The following is an 18,351-nucleotide window of genomic DNA, read 5'->3' as shown; positions in this document are numbered from 1 at the left end:
CGTGAGTTTTGTCCTCTTCACAGCTGACTCACTGGCTGTCTCCCAGGGAGTCTCGTGGTCAGCCTGGCTAGTTTCTCTCAGTCCCTCGGTGTGTCACAGAGGCGAGAGCTTTTCTCTCTGTAAACTCACGTCATGGGGTGTGTGGCCTGGGCAGGGTGCTGGTCCTACCATTCTCTCATGCTCCCGAGGAAGCACTGTGGAGGATCCCAAATGTGCCCCTGCTCAGCCCCCTGGAGACAGGTCTGCCTTGATTCAGGGCTAGGGAGCTGCTGATTCAGGAGGTCGGTCGGTCAGGGCTGGTCCTGGCTTGGACACACTCTCTCCATCCACCAGGGAAGCTCTGTCTCCCTTTGTTCTGATGCCCTGTTACCTACCCACAGCTCTTCAATTAACCCAACGCCTGTCCCAGTTACTCATGCCAATCACAGATGGTCCCAGTCTGGTAATAGAGGCCTGTCAACCCAGCTGCTGGGGAGCTGAGGCAGGGGAATTGAAAGTTCCAGGCTTATCTAGGGCATAGGGTGAATTTAAGGCTAGCCTGGGTAATTTAGTGGAACTCTGTCTCAAAACATAAATGGGGCTGGAAGATGGCTCAGTGGTTAAGAGAATGTACTTCTCTTTGAGAGGACCTGAGTTTTATCATTTTTAATTATGTGTCTGTGTTCGTGTATGGGCTGTGTTCACACACAATGCTCATGAAGTCGAGAAAGAGCATTGGATTGCTTGGAGCTGGAGTTATAGGTAGCTGTGAGCTGTCTGGCAGTGTTGATAACTACGAGAGCAGTATGTACTCTTAACCACTGAACCATCTTTCCAGTCCCCTCCCACCCAAAAAAAAGATCTCTGAGTTTGAGGCTAACCTGGTCTACAGAGTGAGTTCCGGGACAGCCAGGGCTACACAGAGAAACCCTGTCTCGAAAAAATATATATATTAATAATAATAAAGAATATAAGAAAGAAAGAAAGAAAGAAAAGAAGGAAGGGAGGGAAGGAAGGAAGGAAGGAAGGAAGGAAGGAAGGAAGGAAGGAAGGAAAGAAGGAAGGAAGGAAGGGTTGGGGCTGTGCTCAGAGGTACAGTTTCCTAGAAGCCTTTAGCAAGTGGGAGATAAATAGGAACCAAAAGCCTAAAGCATCCTGCAGCTCACTGTGTATGCATCTTGGTCTGGTCCTTATGGGAGCAGCCTGGGATGTCATGTCAGCTCCCAGAACCTCAGAACCTTGGCTTTTTCATATATTATAATAATTTTGGTTTTTCGAGACAGGGCTTCTCTGTGTAACCCTGGCTGTCCTGGAACTCTCTCTGTAGACCAGGATGGTCTCGAACTCACAGAGACCCACCTGAGTGCTGGGATTAAAGGTGTGCACTGGAGCCACTGCTGCTGCCACCACCACCCAGCAACCTAGGTTTTTCTCATTCTGATCTGGTGGCTGAGTAGGGAGATAAGGCCACTTCCTGTTTTAGGAAGGCTGCTAGCCCAGCGCCCAGCCTGTTCCCACAGGTTCTTAGAAAGGTTTGTTGACACCAAGCTTTCTTTACTTGGAGAGTCTGCAGGGTTAGGTAAAAAGAGCTTAGTCTACCAGACTAGAGGGGCTTCTCGGGTTCCGTGGCTGTGTGGGGCTGAGTGACTGTCTCTCAAAGCCGAAACAGACGGAAGCCGTCCAAGACCAGGTCACCTGAAATGAAGTCCTTGGAGGAGGGGAGAGGTGGGTGAGAGGGGGTGGTCTTACTATGAGGCCTGATGGGCCTCTGTGTGCTGTGAGGAAGTGGCCTGAAAGCCAGATAGATGGTGATGCAGATCGTGGTAACGGGATAATGGCCAGCGTCATGGGCAAATACAGTGCAATGTTCGGGAAGGAGCCAAGGGTCTTGCACCTGCTTAACCATGCCCTAGCCCCCTCGCAGAGGGATTCTGGACTGGTGCTCTACCACTGAGACAGACCCCCCAGCACCTAATAGGGAGGTTTGAAAAACCAGCTGCTGTAGTGGAATATTATTTTAATTATATTTAATAATAATAATAATATTTTAAATGTGTTACTTTTGTTTAGATTGCATTTGTTTAACTCTGTGAAGCTGTGTTACTGTGCCTGTGTAAAACACCTGATGTTCTAATAAAGAGCTGAATGGCCAATAGAAAGGCAGGAGAAAGGATAGGTGGGGCTGGCAGGCTGAGAATATACATACATACATACATATATATATATATATATGGAGAAAACTAGGAGGGGAGATCTAAGATGGAGGAGTCAGAGAAGGAGGACTCCAGGGGCCAGCCACCCAACTACATTGCAAGTCTTGGAGTAAGAGTAAGATTTACAGAAGTTAGAGAACAGGAAAAGCCCAGAGGCAAAAGATTAATTTAAGGAAAGCTGGCTAGAAACTAAGCCAAGCTAAGGCCGGGCATTTATAATTAAGAATAAGCCTCCGTGTGTGATTTATTTGGGAGCTGAGTGGCAGGGCCCCCAAAAGAGCAAAAACAAATTACAACAGTAAGCTGCCTAGAAACTAAAGTCATACCCTAATTGGAGGGAAAGTAAGTTAACAGCTGTCCTCTCTGAGTCACTGTGTCCACTACGTTCCAGTTCTGCTTCCCTCAATTGGAACCTTCCCCTCCCCCGCTTCCACGTGCCATTCTGCTTGGGCCCTGGCCCTGGGACTCCAGCCAGGAGGCGGCAAAGTGTCTTTTTATATTCCTTGGAAACATGGCCACCTCCACCCCAGCACTTGCCTGGCTAGTCTAGCCAGGCTGGGCAGCCAGGCCCATCATTACCTGGCCTCAGGCCTTAGTGGGTGGATGGCCCACCCATGCAGGCTGCCGGGACAAGGGAGGGCTGGGGATCCCCATACTAGGTAAGTACTCTGTCATTAGCTACCTCCCAGCCTCTGTTCTACTTTTCTTGTGTGTGTGTCGTGTGTATGCTCATGTAAGTGTGTGTGCACACATATGGAGAGGCCAGAGGTTGATCCGGTATCATTCATTCATTCCTCAGGAGCTAGTGACGTGCCCCCCACTTTTTTTTTTTTTTTAGTATTTTTACATTTATTTTTATTTTTTGTATATGCAGTTTTTTATTTGTTTGTTTTGTTTTTTAGTTTTTCGTGGCAGGTTTTCTCTGTGTAACAGACCTGGCTGTCCTGGAACTCATTTTGTAGACCAGGCTGGCTTTGAACTCACAGAAATCTGCCTGCCTCTGCCTCCCAAGTGCTGGGATCAAAGGCATGAGCCACCCCCTCCCCCAGCTGTATATGCCTGTTTTATCTGCATGTATGTATGTGTACCATGTGCATGCAGTGCCCATGGAAGCCAGAGGATCCCCTTAGAACTGGAGCTAGAGATAGTAGTTGGCTGCCATGGGGGTGCTGGGAATCAAACCTGGCTCCTTTGGAAGGGCAGTCAGTGCTCTTAACTGCTAAGTCATCTCTCCATCCCGGGACTTGCTTTTTATCCCTGGCTGTTCTGGAACTCACTCCATATATTAGCCTGGCCTCGAACTCACAGAGATCTGCCTGCCTCTACCTTCCAAGTGCTGGGATTAAAGGCGTGTGCCATCACCACCCCACTCTATCCACGACTTGTTTTTCAAGACAGGGTTTCTCAACTGGGATTTGGGGTTTGCAGTTGAGGCGACTAGTGGCCTCCAGGGATCTGCCTGTCTCTACCTCCCCAGCTCTGGAATTAGACCGTGCTTGACTTTTTATGTGGATTCTGGGAACTGAACTCCTACTTTATCCACTATCCACCCTTCACCTCTGTTACAGGTTCCTCAGAAATGAAGACGTTCTAAAGAGACACCGGTGCCTCTCAACTTGATCATCAGACTATTGAAAGCAGATCCCAAAGAAATGGGAATCTCATGCTGGGAGAAAGAAGAGGTCCCAGACAGGAGGAAGTTGCCTCCCTGAAAGAAATTTCACACCGCTCTAACAGCTTGTCTGTCCCATGACCTTACAGGATGAGAATGGAGCCCAGACAAAGATGGGCCACGGTGGCGGGACTAGACAAAGATGGGCTGCTGTGGGCGGGACTAAACCTTGACCAAGACTGCTTAGAAGTGCATATCCTTAGCCATCTATTTCAACGTTAATTTCATTTTAGGACCCTAAAAACAGGTTTGAATCTATCTATCTATCCCTCTTCCCAATGGAGTCACATTGAATAAGCTTACCCTTTCTACTTCCTGTAGTTAATTTGACTCTTTGAATTGTCTAATTGAAGACCAGTGGCTGAACCTGGCTTGGGGTACAGGCTATGACAAGTTCAGTAATGCTTCTTATTCGGAGACACGGTTTCACGGGCTGCCTTTGACTTCACCCTGTATCCCTAGCCAGCCTGGAACTCCAAGTCTTCCTGCCTCAGCTTCCTACTTCTGAGATTCAGGACTGTGGCTTTCTAGAAGCTTGGCACCCTGAAAACAACACAGTACATCAGTCAGAAGGATGCTGCACCCCTTTAATACAGTTTCTCATGTTGTGGTGACCCCCAACCATAAAATTATTTTCACTGCTCCTTCATAACTGCAATTTTGCTGTTATGAATCATGATGTAATAATATTTGATATGCAGGATATCTGATATACAACTCCTGTGAAAAGGGTCATTTGAACCCCAGGGTTTATGACCCGCAGGTTGAGAACCATTGATTTAAAGGTTTGTCTAGGTCTAGTTCCCGAGGCTTTGGCTCATGGAGACAGAGAGAAATTGTTTATTTCCTGATGAGGAAATTGGTTGAGAGTTTTTTTTTCCTGTTGCCCAACATCCTTTCCTGGTAGTTGCAGAGTTTGGACCCCACTCAGGGACAGTTGGGACAGTTTACTAGGAAGATTCCATGCTCTCCCACAGATTCTGGAAGTCCCCAGTCGAGGGCTGCTGTGTAGAACATGGTCGGACTACAGGGCCTGTGTCTCAGAAGGAGTGGCCTATTTCCCATAACCGTCCACATGACCCTCCTTCAAGATCGTTCCAGGCAAACGACTCCCAGTGAGCTGCAAGGTTTACACTCCCAGGGGAAGTGTATTTTAGCTTTTGCAAAACCTTTAATGGATTAGTTACTTTAAAAAAGAAAGAAGCCGGGCGGTGGTGGCACACACCTTTAATCCCAGCACTCGTGAAGCAGAGCCAGGCGGATCTCTGTGAGTTCGAGGCCAGCCTGGACTATCAAGTGAGTCCCAGGAAAGGTGCAAAGCTACACAGAGAAACCCTGTCTTGAAAACAAAAAAACAAAAAAAAAAAAAAAGAAAGAAAGAAAAAGTAACTGGGAGCTGGAGAGATGGCTCAGTGGTTAAGAGCACTTGCAGCTCTTGCCGAGAACCTGATCCCAGCACCCACAACCATTTGTGACTCCAGTTCCAGAGTGCCTGATACCTTCTAGTCTCCATGGGCACCAAGCATGTATGTGCAGATACCTACATGTAGGCAAAACACTCATACATGTAAATCTCCCCCCCCCCCCCCCCCCCCCGAGACAGGGTTTCTCTGTAGCTTTGGAACCTTTCCTGGATCTCGCTCTGTAGACCAGGCTGGCCTCAAACTCACAGAGATCCACCTGCCTCTGCCTCCCGAGTGCTGGGATTAAAAGTGTGTGTTACCGTCGCCCAGATCTAAGTTTGATTCTTTTTTTTTTTTTTTCCCTAAGTTTGATTCTTAACCAGCACTCATGTAAAAAGCTAGCGTAAGAGGGTTAGGGATTTAGCTCAGTGGTAGAGCGCTTGCCTAGCAAGCCCAAGGCCCTGGGTTCGGTCCTCAGCTCCGGAAAGCAAACAAACAAAAGCTAGCTTGAATAAATCGGTCAGTTCCTGGTTAAAAAAAAAAAAAAAAAAAAAACAAAACAGTAGAGAAGGGCTGGGCAGATGGGTAAGGGGTAAGAGAGCTTGCTGTCAACCCTGACAACCTGGGTTCAATTCCTGAGCTCCACGTGGTGGAAGGAGAGAACTGCAAGTTGCCCTCTGACCTTCACATGTACCATGTGACATGTGTGTACCTCCCCCCACCCATAAATGTAACTAAAATAAGGCGGAAGTGATTGAGGACACCTGACATCAACCCCTGGCTTCCTCATGTATGCACACATGTGCAATGCATGTGCATGTACACGGACAGGAATTTACATAAACACATATGCCACACATATGTACGCATGTGTATCTACCTCTGTTTCTATGTAACTGGAGCCAGTCTTGGTCGTACACACCTGTAATTCCAGTCCTTGGGAGATAGAGGCAGGAGGAGCTCACTCTCTGCTCTACGGTAAGTTTGAAGCTAACCTGAGCTACATGGGGCTCGGTCTCAAACAAAAACAAAGGAAGAGAAGAAAATGTTTTCATTTGTCCCCAAACACTGACTCTTCACATGGGCCACAGGGTGACTAAAGTGGAGAAAAACCTGGTGTCTCCACCTTCATTTTGGTTCCTTTTGACTGTGGGGTCAGCCCCTGGCTCTGCTTGTAGGCATGTCAATTATTCAAGGAATGTTCTAGAGTCTAATGATACCTAAACTATCTTATCAACCTTCCAGGTAGAAGGCCCCAAGATAAGACTAACAGGCATCCTGCTGTCGGCTTTTACAATATTCTGATCCAGGTGCCCCCAAAGCACCTGAAGGTGTCCAGTCATGGTCCCAAACCTGCAGTCACCTTGGATTCCAGGAACAACAAAGCCTTTCCAGACAGTCCCACCCCCCTAATGAAGGTGATTGACACTATGTCCAGATTGTATCCTGGGGCAGAGCAATCAGCTTTGTGGGGCGGGCAAGGTGGCTCGGTGGGGAAAGGCGCTTCCTGCCAAGCCTGAGAACTTGAGTTCAAGCCCTGGGATCCACGGTGGAGGAGGGAAGGGACTCTCACAAGTTGTGTGTGACCTACACACACACACACACACACACTACAACAGAAGTTAGAAACATCTTGTCCCCTCAGGCAGGAAGGGCTTCTTGGGACTATCCTGTCGAGCAACCAGACCCCACTCTGGCCTGGACTGTTTAATTGCACAAAGCCCTCACCAGTAGCCCCCTATTCTCCCACTATCTGAATTCAAAGCTCAGGTCAGTGCCTTGAAGATGACCTTGACATCGATTCAATCTCTTCCCTCTGCTTTTCACCCTTCTCCACCTGTTTAGGTGGCACATCAGGATTTGTGGCTGAGATTAGCCTGGAATGATTTGAACACTCTCTCCCTCCGTCCTTCTCTTGGTTTGAAGTTTTTCAGGCTCACTTGTATATCAGTGACATCTGTTTCCATAGGGTTTGATGGTGTAATAGGGCTGGTAATATAGCGGATGGTTTACAGTGTGCTCTGGTGTAACTGGGGTGGGTGCAGGGTTGGAGGAGGGTGCTGCCCCTGATAAAAACCCGCTTGGATGATATGTGTCCACCAGCACAGACATTACAGTTTCTTCTGTGAAAAAGACAGTAATGTGGGCAGGAATGACAGCGTTCTAAAGAGATGCTCATCTTTGCCTATCATTCTATTGAGACAATGGTTCCCAAGGAATTGGAACTCCCCATGACTTTCACATTGGTGGAAGAAAAAGACTGAAGGCTGGTGCCAGCCGGAGGGGGAGTTCTCCTTCCCTGAGAAGGGACTTCACACAGTTGGGACAGCTTGTCGGAGAGACTTGGAGCTGAGACATTGGTGGGTCAGAATGGGTGGGTCTGTGCCTCGACTAGGGTGCTCTGCCTACTTCTTGCCCTGTAGTCAACGCTAAACCTCTTGCCTGGACCCCAAGGGTGGACGTTTAGGGGTGTGTGTGTGTGTGTGTGTGTGTGTGTGTGTGTGTGTGTGTGTGTGTGAGTGGGTCTGTTTTGAGGGGGAGGCTGTGTGTGTCGGGTCACAGGACCTCTTAGTTCCTCTTCACGATGTGGCTACATCACCATCTCCTTTCTCTGCTATTCAGTGTTGACCCTCTCCTTGGTGTTTTTTTTTGGTTTTGTTTTTTGTTGGTTTTTTTTTTGGTTTTTCAAGACAGGGTTTCTCTGTGTAGTTTTGGAGCCTGTCCTGGAACTCGCTCTGTAGACCAGGCTGGCCTCGAACTCACAGAGATCCGCCTGGCTCTGCTTCCCGAGTGCTGGGACTAAAGGCGTGTGCCACAACGGCACAGCCTCCTTGGTGTTTTGAGGCTGTGCCTAGCTAGTTAGGGTTGCTGTTACCCAGGCTGGTGGGCCAGAGTGTCACTTCTGGGCTCAGTGGGTAAAGTGTTTGCTGCACAAACAAGTTGAGCTGAGTTTGGGGTACCTGCAATTCCAGCACTGGGAAGTGGAGACAGGAGGGTCCTAGGCTTGCTGGTCAGCCAGCCTGGCCAACTGGTGAGCTCTGGGATCAGTGAGAGAGTCACACTCACACACACCCACACACCATACCACACACACACACACACACACACACACACTATAACACACATACCATAACACACACACACCCCATACCCCCCATACCCCATAACACACACACAAATCATACCACACACACCATACCACATACACACCATACCACACACACACACACACACACACACACACACACACACACCATACCACATACACACCATACCACACCATACCACACACACACACACACACACACCATACCACATACACACCATACCACACCATACCACACACACACACACACACACACACAACACACACACCATACCCCACCCCATAGACACACACACACACACACCAATCTGTATCCCATGGCCCACAAACAAATTGCAGACACATGTCGAGGGCTTGCGGCAAGAGTCTGTCTGCAATGTGAACCGGGGCAGGCACCAGGCTAGAGGTGAATTTCCTCATCTTCCCCACCTCACTGCTCAGGGAGCCAGAGAGCTTTCCTGGGCCTGCGGGTGTTTTGCTTTAAGGCAGGTGGGGTGTGTGGGGCAGAGAACCACCTGACTCTGGGCTGCTAGCCATCAAATGTCCTCCAGTCTCTTCCACCCACCCCTGTCCCGATCCGGATGGTCTCCCAGGACACTGCTTTAATTTGTCTTGCCTAGCTGACTTCATTAGCCTCACCTTCCCTGCCTGACCACCTCAGCCTCTGGCACCCGTGAATACCTGTTCTTCCCCCACCAGCTCCAGACCTTCCTACTTCCTGTTCCTGTGTGGTTGGCTGAACTTCTTAGTCACTTAGGACACAGGTGGAAAGTTTTAGGGCTTGCATGCTTCCCCTCCCCCACCCCGGCTTCTCCCAGTGCCATTTGGTGAGAGCCGGAAGTAGGGAGGGCAGGATGGTAGGGGTTGAAGGGGGGGGTTCTGGCCGGCTGACCATCTGCTTCCTATCAGGCAACCTGGGCAGGGAAAACAGGGAAGGAAAACCTGGCTAAGGCTACCTGTAACAAGACAAGCGCTTGCTTCTCTCCCGGCCTCAGTTTACTCATTAGTGCCAGTGTCCCCGGAGTTTTGCAGAGTGACTGCAGAGTCTGGCATGAGGTCATTCACGGGCAGGAAAGCACTTCTGGTTAGGACTGGTGCTTATCTCTGTTATGATTTAGCCCGCAGCCTTCCGAGAGTCTTCAGAGCCTTGTATGGAAAGTCCAGAGGAGGCGTGGTCCAGGCAGAAACTGTCCCTGTTTGTGTTTGACGACGGGGTGTTCCGCCCGGGGGAGGTGCACCAAGGCGTCTCCTCCTGTTTTTTAGGAGACGCCTTCGTGCACCCCGAATCCACGCATCCTCCACATACTTACTATGTGCAAAACCCCCCCCCCCCCCCCCGTGCTGAGTTCTGAACTTGCTTCTGTAGGCTTGTTTTTGAGACAGAGTCTTGCCTCTGGCTTGTACAGGACTCCCTAAAGGAGACTGACCTACCTGTTCTCAGCCTCCGGCAATTCTCCGGCCTCTGCCTCCTGAGTGCTGGGACTGCAGGTGTGCACCGCCACGCCCTTCCTTGCTCTTTCTCTTTTCCTTTCTCGGCTCCTTTTCTTCTCTCTCTTCCCGCCTCCCTTCCCTTCCTCTCCCTTCTTTTTCTTGCTTCTGCCTCAGCTTCCTGAGTGCTAGGGTTAAAGGCACGGACCACCATGCCCAGCCTTTTTTTTGTTTGTTTCTTTTGAACCCCGTCTCATGTGTCCCCAGACTTGAACTTCTGATTCTCTTGCTTCCACTTTGGGAGGTCTGGGATTACAGGTGTGCACCACCGTGTCTAGTCTGTGTGGTGCCATGGATGGAACCCTCGGGGCTCATGCATGCTATGTATGGATGGTACCAACTGAGGCATGTCCCCAGCCCGTGGTTTTTGTTTTTGTTTTTGTTTTTGATACAGAGTCCTGCTATGAGCCCAGGCTGGTCTCAGATTTGTAGCCGGCGAAAGGGTTTTGCAGCAAAAGAATATGTCAGCAATCGGAGGCCAAGCCGTGATGGTGGGCTTTTTTTTTTTTTTTTTTTTTGGTTTTTCGAGACAGGGTTTCTCTGTGTAGCTTTGCGCCTTTCCTGGAACTCACTTGGTAGCCCAGGCTGGCCTCGAACTCACAGAGATCCGCCTGGTTCTGCCTCCCGAGTGCTGGGATTAAAGGCGTGCGCCACCACCGCCCGGCTTTTTTTTTTTTTTTTTTTTTCATGGTTTCTCCATGTAGTTTTGGTGCCTTTCCTGGATCTTGCTCTATAGACCAGCCTGGCCTCGAACTCACAGAGATCCACCTGCCTCTGCCTCCCGGGTGCTGGGATTAAAGGTGTGCTCCACCACCGCCTGGCTTGTTGTTGTTGTTTTTGTTTTGTTTTTCTTTGTTTTTTTGTTTTTCAAGACAGGGTTTCTCTGTGTAGCTTTGCGCCTTTCCTGGAACTCACTTGGTAGCCCAGGCTGGCCTCGAACTCACAGAGATCTGCCTGGCTCTGCTCTAGAGTGCTGGGATTAAAGGCGTGCGCACCTCCGCCTGGTGGATGGTGGGCTTTATAGGGTATATGGAGCATGCGCCTAGGGAAAGTACAGTGATGGTGCAAATGTTTTGCATTGGCCGAGGGTGATGCCATTATGCCCAGCAGTTGGTCTCATCTTGCCCTTACCTACCTAGTGCTGGGCTTACCCTCATGCCCAGATAAATTTATTTTTTTGAACAGAGTTTAGCCAGGTAGCTCAGACTGGCCTTGAACTTCTAATAGTCCTTCTCCCTCCTGCTCTCAAATGCGGAGAGCAGTTGCTGCCACACCTTGCTTGAGCACTTAACTTGAATAAGACATTGCTGTAGGCTCCATGAGCCCCCAGGTCAGAAAGGGCCATGGAAGTGCATCTCCAAGGCCTTAGCCTCCCCCTTGGAGCATGGAGGAGATCCCTGCTGCATTGGTTCTTCTAACCCTGGGGTTCATTAGGTGGCCCAGAGTCAGTCTCCGAGGAACTCCAAGTACCAAGCACTCACGGACCACATGGCATGGTAAAGGATGGAAGTTTGCCCTCTTTAAACTCAATGGTTAGGCATCAGTTGTATACAGCAGTGTGCACCTGTCATCCCAGCACCACGAGAATGAGGAAGAAGCATGAAGAATTTGGGGACAGCTTGAGCTATGTCCTGAGACTTCAGTCTCAAATACAGGGACTAAAAGGTAATATTTAAAAAGACTCTGTGTCTGTTTGGGTCAGAATTGGACTCACAGGCAGCCCAGGGGAGCAGTTCTGGATAGTGCTCAGGGAGGGAGCTACGTTCTTTGCGATGAGTGGGGTGTGGTGGTGCACACCGGTAACCCTAGCAGACTGGAGACTGAGGGCAGGAGCATTACCACGAGTCCGAGGCCAGTTTGTGTTACGTAGAGTTCCAGGCTAGCTTGGATATACCAAGAAGCTTTCTTACAAAACAACAAGATAAACAGAGATAAGCCAGACTTGGTGGTGTTCCTCCCCTGGAATGCCAGCCCTTGTGAAGTAGAGGCAGGAGGAACAGAAGCTTAAGGTTGGAGTTGGAGACATGACTTGGTTGGTAGAATGCTTGCCTAGCATGCACCAAATCCTGGGTTCCATTCCTAACACCGTATAAAACAGGTCATGGCTTGTAATCCCAGCGCTTAGGAAGTGGAGGCAGGAGGATCAGATGTTCAAAGTCATCCTTAGCTACGTAGGGAGTTCCAGTCAGTCTGAACTAAGGGAGACGGGAAGGGAAAAATCAGTAGCCCTCTTGAGAGACCTTCCCCCGCTCCTCTAAAGGTATTTGCTGACCAGCAGTTTTAGAACTGACCAGAAGTTGAACTCATAAGGCTGGAACAATAAATCTATATATCCTGGACTTGGTAAAACAGGATCTGGGGAGTAATGGACTCAACTGACCAGAAACTGAACTCTGTGGAAACGGGACTGGAACAATGAATCTGAATGTATTTATCCTGGGTTCAGCAAAAACAGAATATAGGGAGTAAAAAAATTATGTCTCTGTAGATACCCTGCATCCTGTTAGCCATCAGTAACCTCATGCTTCTAGTTCAGCCGGTAACTTCAAAGAACTATCTCACCCCTAGCCCCCTCATCCAATCCCAAGATATGTAATCCTCTGCACATAAACCTTTCCTATATAAACCCCTTAAAGGGGGTGCTCCAGGCCATTCTCCTCCACCTGCTGTGTTTGGAATGGACCCAGCCAAGCCCGGGCTTGCTTTGTTATTAATAAACCCCTGTGCTTGCATCGGATATTGGCTCTGTGGTGGTCACAACAGAGACCATCTCTCTCTCTCTCTCTCTCTCTCTCTCTCTCTCTCTCTCTCTCTCTCTCTTTTTTCTTTTCTTTTCTTTCTTTCTTTCTTTCTTTTTCTTTTTTTTTTTTTTTGAGACAAGCTTCCTCTGTGTGACATTCCTGGATGTCCTGGAACTCACTTTGTAGACCAGGCTGGCCTTGAACTCACTGAGATCTGCCTGCCGCTGCCTCCCAAGTGCTGGGATTAATGGCGTGTGCCACCACCACCCAGCAGAGACCATCTCTTAAAACACACACACACACACACACACACACACACACACACACACACACACACACACACACGCACACAAGGACAGATAGAAGGAGTCCAGATCTGGCTATGATTAGAGGGAGCTACATTAATGACCCCCTTCAGGTCCCCACTGCCCATACTACGAATCCATCTTTCTCCTTTCCTGCATTTCCCAGATGCCTTTGGGATACATGTGGTCCCTTCTCAGCCTGTCCTCAGAAAGACTTGTTCATCTCTGTCCTTTGTACCAGACAGTGGGGTGGGGTGGTGAGGGAGTGTTTGAGACTACCTTTCCCCTCTGCACCCCTCCAAGGCCAGTCTCTGGTCAAACTAGATTCCTTGTCTTGCAAAACATCAATCTGACCCTCACCTCCTTGCTGTCCCCTCCCAGAGACACTCTTTGACCCAGTCCCTGCCGCCTTGCACAATCCCCCAGAGAGGGTGTGTGCTTCCCAATATAACGCCCCCTAGATCTGTGCTAGGGAGCACACCTTCTCTATTGAGCTCCCTGTCTGCACCCTGGAGGAGGTCCCCCTTCTCTTTGAAGTCTCCAGGGACTTCGTGCCCAGGTTGGCTTTTATGGAAATGGCTCCTGCATCTTGGAAGAGTAAACATCCATTTACAGGGTAAATCGTGTTTCTGTAGCCTGGTTGGGTTTTTAATTCTTCTTTATCCAGTTCTGGCCAAACAGGCTCAGGTCCAGGAAGCAAGACGGGACAGGATCTTGTCACTACCACCAACCCCCATTTTTTTTTTTTTTTGGTTTTTCAAGACAGGGTTTCTCTGTGTAGCTTTGCACCTTTCCTGGAACTCTGTAGCCGAGGCTGGCCTCAAACTCACAGAGATCCGCCTGGCTCTGCCTCCCGAGTGCGGCCGTGGGCCACCACTGCCTGGCGACCAACCCCAATTTTAAATTACAATTATTTATTCATTGCATTTGGGTGTCTTCAATCGTGCAGTCCCAGGGATCAAACCCAGGTCCTCGGGGCTTGGCAGCAAGCACCTTTACCTACTGAGCCATATCATCAGGCTTTCTGTGTCTCCTGTCCCGGCCCAAAGTGCCTCACCTCTAACGCCCCCCCATACCCGCCCTGAGGCACTGTGGTTGGGTGGGGAAATCACATGAGCGGGACTTGAGAACAGCAGGTGATCTGGCTCCCACTCCTCAGCCCTCACCCCCGCAGGCCCTCATTTCCGGACACCAACTTCCTCTGGCTAATGGTAGGAAAGTTGCTGTTGAGGCAAAGTACAGATGCTGGCGTATTAATGACAATAATAGCCATGATAGCGGTGATAAAATCGAGAGGGGAAAAACAACACTCAAACAACACTCTCCTGGACATTCCCAGGCATTAGCCTCGGAGTCCCATGTGAAGGGGCTCCATTTTCTTGTCTCACTGGAGCCCCAAATGAGTCTTGGGGACCCTCGCCTTCGGCTCTGGACCCTAGCTAGGCTTGGCTGCTCGTTCCTCCTAGTGTCCCCGCCCGGTGAGCGTTCAGGTGCTGGTGACTCAATGTCTGTCTCTCGACTGACCTCAGCATGAGACTGGGGGCTGGGGGAGATGATGGTTTCCTGTGATACCAGCAGGTGACTCAGGGGCCCAGGCCTGGGGCTTCAGAACGCCTTTGTTGGCCCAGGTTCAGGAATCCAGAGAAACTGGTCGTGGGGGAGGCCTTGGGGACTGAAACCCCTCCCTCTGCCTCCGCCCCTCCTCCGAGATGCTTTAATTGCTGCACCTGCGGGCCTCTGGTCCTGGTTGCAGGTGTGGGTGAGGAAGGAGCTGCAGATTTGGCGCTTGGTAGCTGGTGCACCCCACTCAGCAGCTCTGACTGGCTTCTTGTCCCCGATCCTCGCTAGAAAAAAACTCTTTCAGCCCTCGGACTTCTATAACTTCCAGAGAGATACTATTTTTTTTGTGGTCTCCAACCTTGACCCCTGCAGAGGCTGAGCAATGGCGTCCATGGGACTACAGGTGCTGGGAATCGCCTTGGCGGTCCTGGGCTGGCTGGGCGCGATCCTGAGCTGCGCGCTCCCCATGTGGCGGGTGACCGCCTTCATCGGCAGCAACATCGTCACGGCGCAGACCAGCTGGGAGGGCCTGTGGATGAACTGCGTGGTGCAGAGCACCGGGCAGATGCAGTGCAAGGTGTACGACTCGCTGCTGGCCCTGCCGCAGGACCTGCAGGCCGCCCGAGCCCTCATCGTCGTCTGCATCATCGTGGCTGCGCTGGGGATGCTTCTCTCGGTGGTAGGGGGCAAATGTACCAACTGCATGGAAGACGAGACCGTCAAGGCCAAGACCATGATCGGAGCCGGCGTCGTGTTCATCATCGCAGCCTTGCTGGCTATGGTGCCTATCTCCTGGACCGCACACAACGTCATCCGCGACTTCTACAATCCTCTGGTCGTTGCCGGGCAGAAAAGAGAGATGGGGGCTTCGCTTTACATCGGCTGGGCGGCTTCTGGGCTGCTGCTTCTGGGAGGAGGCCTTCTCTGCTGCAACTGCCCACCTCGCAGCAACGAGAAGCCGTACTCCGCCAAGTACTCCGCCGCCCGCTCTGTCCCCGCCAGCAACTATGTGTAAGGTGGGCCACTCTGCTATGACCCCATTGCCTTTGTTATTGTTCTTGGATTGAGTTCACAACAGCCTGTGATCCCCTTAACTTCTCTCGGGACCTACCCTGCTATGGGCCACTAACTGCTGGGGGGACAGCAAGCCCGGATTGTGCTAAGTTACTGGCTAAAGTAGCCCTTGCGGGGAACCATCTGTATCCACTTGGACACATCTCCAGGCTCCTTACTCCGGCAAGGATGGATGTAAAAATGTTTCCTTGTTGCTTACATCCAAATTGCTCATGGATACAGGGCTAAAGGCAGAAGCTGCTGGGTACCGCGGTGGAGGCGGGAGCTGGGTCCTGCTGGCCAGGATAGCTCCGCTGTGACTTTGGGCTGTCCAGGGGACGTCCTGATCATGTTAGCACCTCCACTGACCCTTTTCTGTCCTCCTCACGCTCTCTGCCCACATCTGTTACTCCAGCGCTACTCTTGCCACCATGCTCCATGTTTCTGAGCATACCTGGTCCTACCTGGAGCCTTGGTGTGACTGGATGACTGTGACTTGGGTGGGGGGGACATTGAGAACCGGATAGGTTCTGCCGTGGAACGCCAGTGATTGACAATGATTGGGGCCTTACCCACCCACCCACCTACCCGCGTAATGGAGTTCTGTGGAGTGGATGGACGGGTTTGAGGGAAGGGTGGAGGTGGATTAAACTGGTTTGGGGAGTGCTGGTGCTGGGGACCTAGAGGCAGCCCAGGCTGTCCCCACCCCTTTCTGGTACTTACATCTTGCTAAATGCCCTGCTCTCTATGCACCCCCTCCCTGCTCAGAAGTACCCTGGGCATCTTGAGCCGGCCCCTCTGAATTCCCTACCCTTGTCAATTTCAAGGATGCTGGCCAGTCTGCCGAAGGTATGGGGGCAATGGGAGCAATGGCGTTGCAACAGGGAGACTAGGACTCCCCTGCCTTCTCTGTGGTTTCTTGTTTTGTAATTTAAGGTCTATTCACAGCTGTAATTATTATTATTTTCTACAATAAATGGCACCTATGTACAGGAAAGGTCTGGGCTCTTCTCTGTATTTGTGGATGGGACAGGAATGGAGGGATGGAGGGATGGCCGGGGGGGTTCCCGGGGGACCTTGATGTTGTAAGAAATTGAAGTGATTTCAAGGGCTGAGGATGCAGCTCAATAGTGTGCCTGGCATGCCAGACAACCCCGGCTTCCATACTCAGCCCCAAATAAACCAAGTGCAGAAACAAGAGGATCAGAACCTGAAGGTCATCCCCAAGAGTGATTTCAGAGAATTTGTAAAAATCAGAACTAGCTCTAAAATGGGGGATCACCATGTTTGAGCCTTTCATGAGACAGGGTCATAGTATAAAGCCCAGACTTATCATCAAACTCAAGGCAATCCCCCTGCCTCAGTCTTGTACACTACCATGATGGCAAGCCCTTCTTTTGTTAGAGGGGAAGCCCTGTGTCTAGGGCCCAGTGTATGTCCAGGACTGTTGGGGAGAAAGAGATGGGGATACCAGCAGGGACATCAGATGGGAGCAGCTAGGTCTGAGGCCGAGTCACCGGCCTCTTCCATTTTGGTTTCCCTTTCTCTGAGCAGCCAGGCTGGCCTGCTTATCTTATCACAGGCTGCTGGTGCCACCATTCTGCCTTTGTTGTCCCTTCCCTGGGCTTGGAATGTCCTTTCCCCGACTCCTGAAGCCCTGTAGGTCTTGCAGGTCCGGTCTGCAGCCTCCTCCCTAGACAGTCCTCCCACAGCCCTGGAATGTCTAAGGTCCTGAAAGCCCATAAACCCACACCTGTATCACCACAGGGCATCCTGGGCCACACCTGGACTTTCCCATTCCAGTCCCTTTGAGTTTTTATTGTTTTGAGACAAGGTCTTAATGTAGCCCAGGCTGGCCTCCGAGCTATGTAGCCGAGGATGACCTTAAACTCCTGATCTTCCTGCCTTCCCTTCCCGAGTGCTGGGATTAGAAACACGCACCACCATGCCTGTTTTCTGAGGTGCTGAGGAGGAAAGGCTTGTGTTGGAGGGCCCTTCCTATCAGGCCTGGATCCCTACTTTGATTTTTGAGACAGGGTCTCGTGTATCCTTGGCTGATCTCAAACTTGTTCCCTGGCGAAGGCTGGTTTTGAATTCCTCATCCTACCTCCCACCTCCACTTCTCCGGTGCTGGATTTATTCGGCGCTGGGATGGAACCCAGGGCTTCCTCTTATACCTGAGAGCTTGCTAGCTTCTAGTTGTGAGCCGCAGCCCACACAGTCCTTTGTGGAAGAGAAACAAAATCCTTGCTCACATGCAAGTGTGGCTTGGAGCCCCATCTGAGGTCACAGGACAACTTTGGGGAGACGGCAGCTCTCTCCATTTTCACGTGGGTTTGGGGGTGGAATCCATGTCACCAGGCTTGCACAGCAGGTGCTTTTACTGGCTGAGTCTGTTACTTCTTGTAACCGTGGGTATAACCAAGTTCTCAAGTTCTCATAATGAAATTATCAAAGTGTTTTTTTTTTTTTTTTTGGTTTTTCCAGACAGAGTTTCTCTGTGTAGCTTTGCGTCTTTCCTGGATCTCGCTCTGTAGACCAGGCTGGCCTCGAACTCACAAAGATCCACCTGGCTCTGCCTCCCGAGTGCTGGGATTAAAGGTGTGCGCCGCCACCACCCGGCCTCAAAGTGTTTTAAAGTCAGGTGTGGTGGCTTGTGGTAGAATCCCAGCACTCAGGAGGTAGAGGTGGGAGGGTCACGAGTTCAAGACCATCCTTCGTTACATAGCCAGTTTGAGGCCAGCCTGGGCTACCCGAGACTCTGTAACAGACTACAGCTGTTCCATTTCCCTTCCACAGTTAATTTTTCCCCCCTCTGTAGTATTTGGGAT

The 18,351-nt window shown here is 50.6% G+C and overlaps 1 protein-coding gene across 1 annotated transcript; it reads left to right on the top strand.

The window, feature by feature from the left end:
- Positions 1 to 14,670: 14,670 nt before the first annotated feature.
- Positions 14,671 to 16,492, top strand: Cldn4 (claudin 4). The gene has a single exon (XM_052754766.1). The coding sequence runs from the start codon at positions 14,850 to 14,852 to the stop codon at positions 15,480 to 15,482; it is 633 nt and encodes a 210-aa protein (XP_052610726.1). The 5' UTR covers positions 14,671 to 14,849; the 3' UTR covers positions 15,483 to 16,492.
- The last annotated feature ends 1,859 nt before the right edge of the window (positions 16,493 to 18,351 follow it).

Source organism: Peromyscus californicus, unplaced genomic scaffold (assembly GCF_007827085.1).
Source record: "Peromyscus californicus insignis strain IS unplaced genomic scaffold, ASM782708v3 Scaffold_2__1_contigs__length_46816999, whole genome shotgun sequence".
NCBI classification, from domain to species: Eukaryota; Metazoa; Chordata; class Mammalia; order Rodentia; family Cricetidae; genus Peromyscus; species Peromyscus californicus.
The sequence above is the reverse complement of the archived record's forward strand: the minus strand, read 5'-3'. Positions and strand labels throughout refer to the sequence as shown.

Bases quoted from the DNA above. Each gene is read 5' to 3' on its own strand.
- Cldn4 (XM_052754766.1), top strand. From the start codon at position 14,850: ATGGCGTCCATGGGACTACAGGTGCTGGGAATCGCCTTGGCGGTCCTG.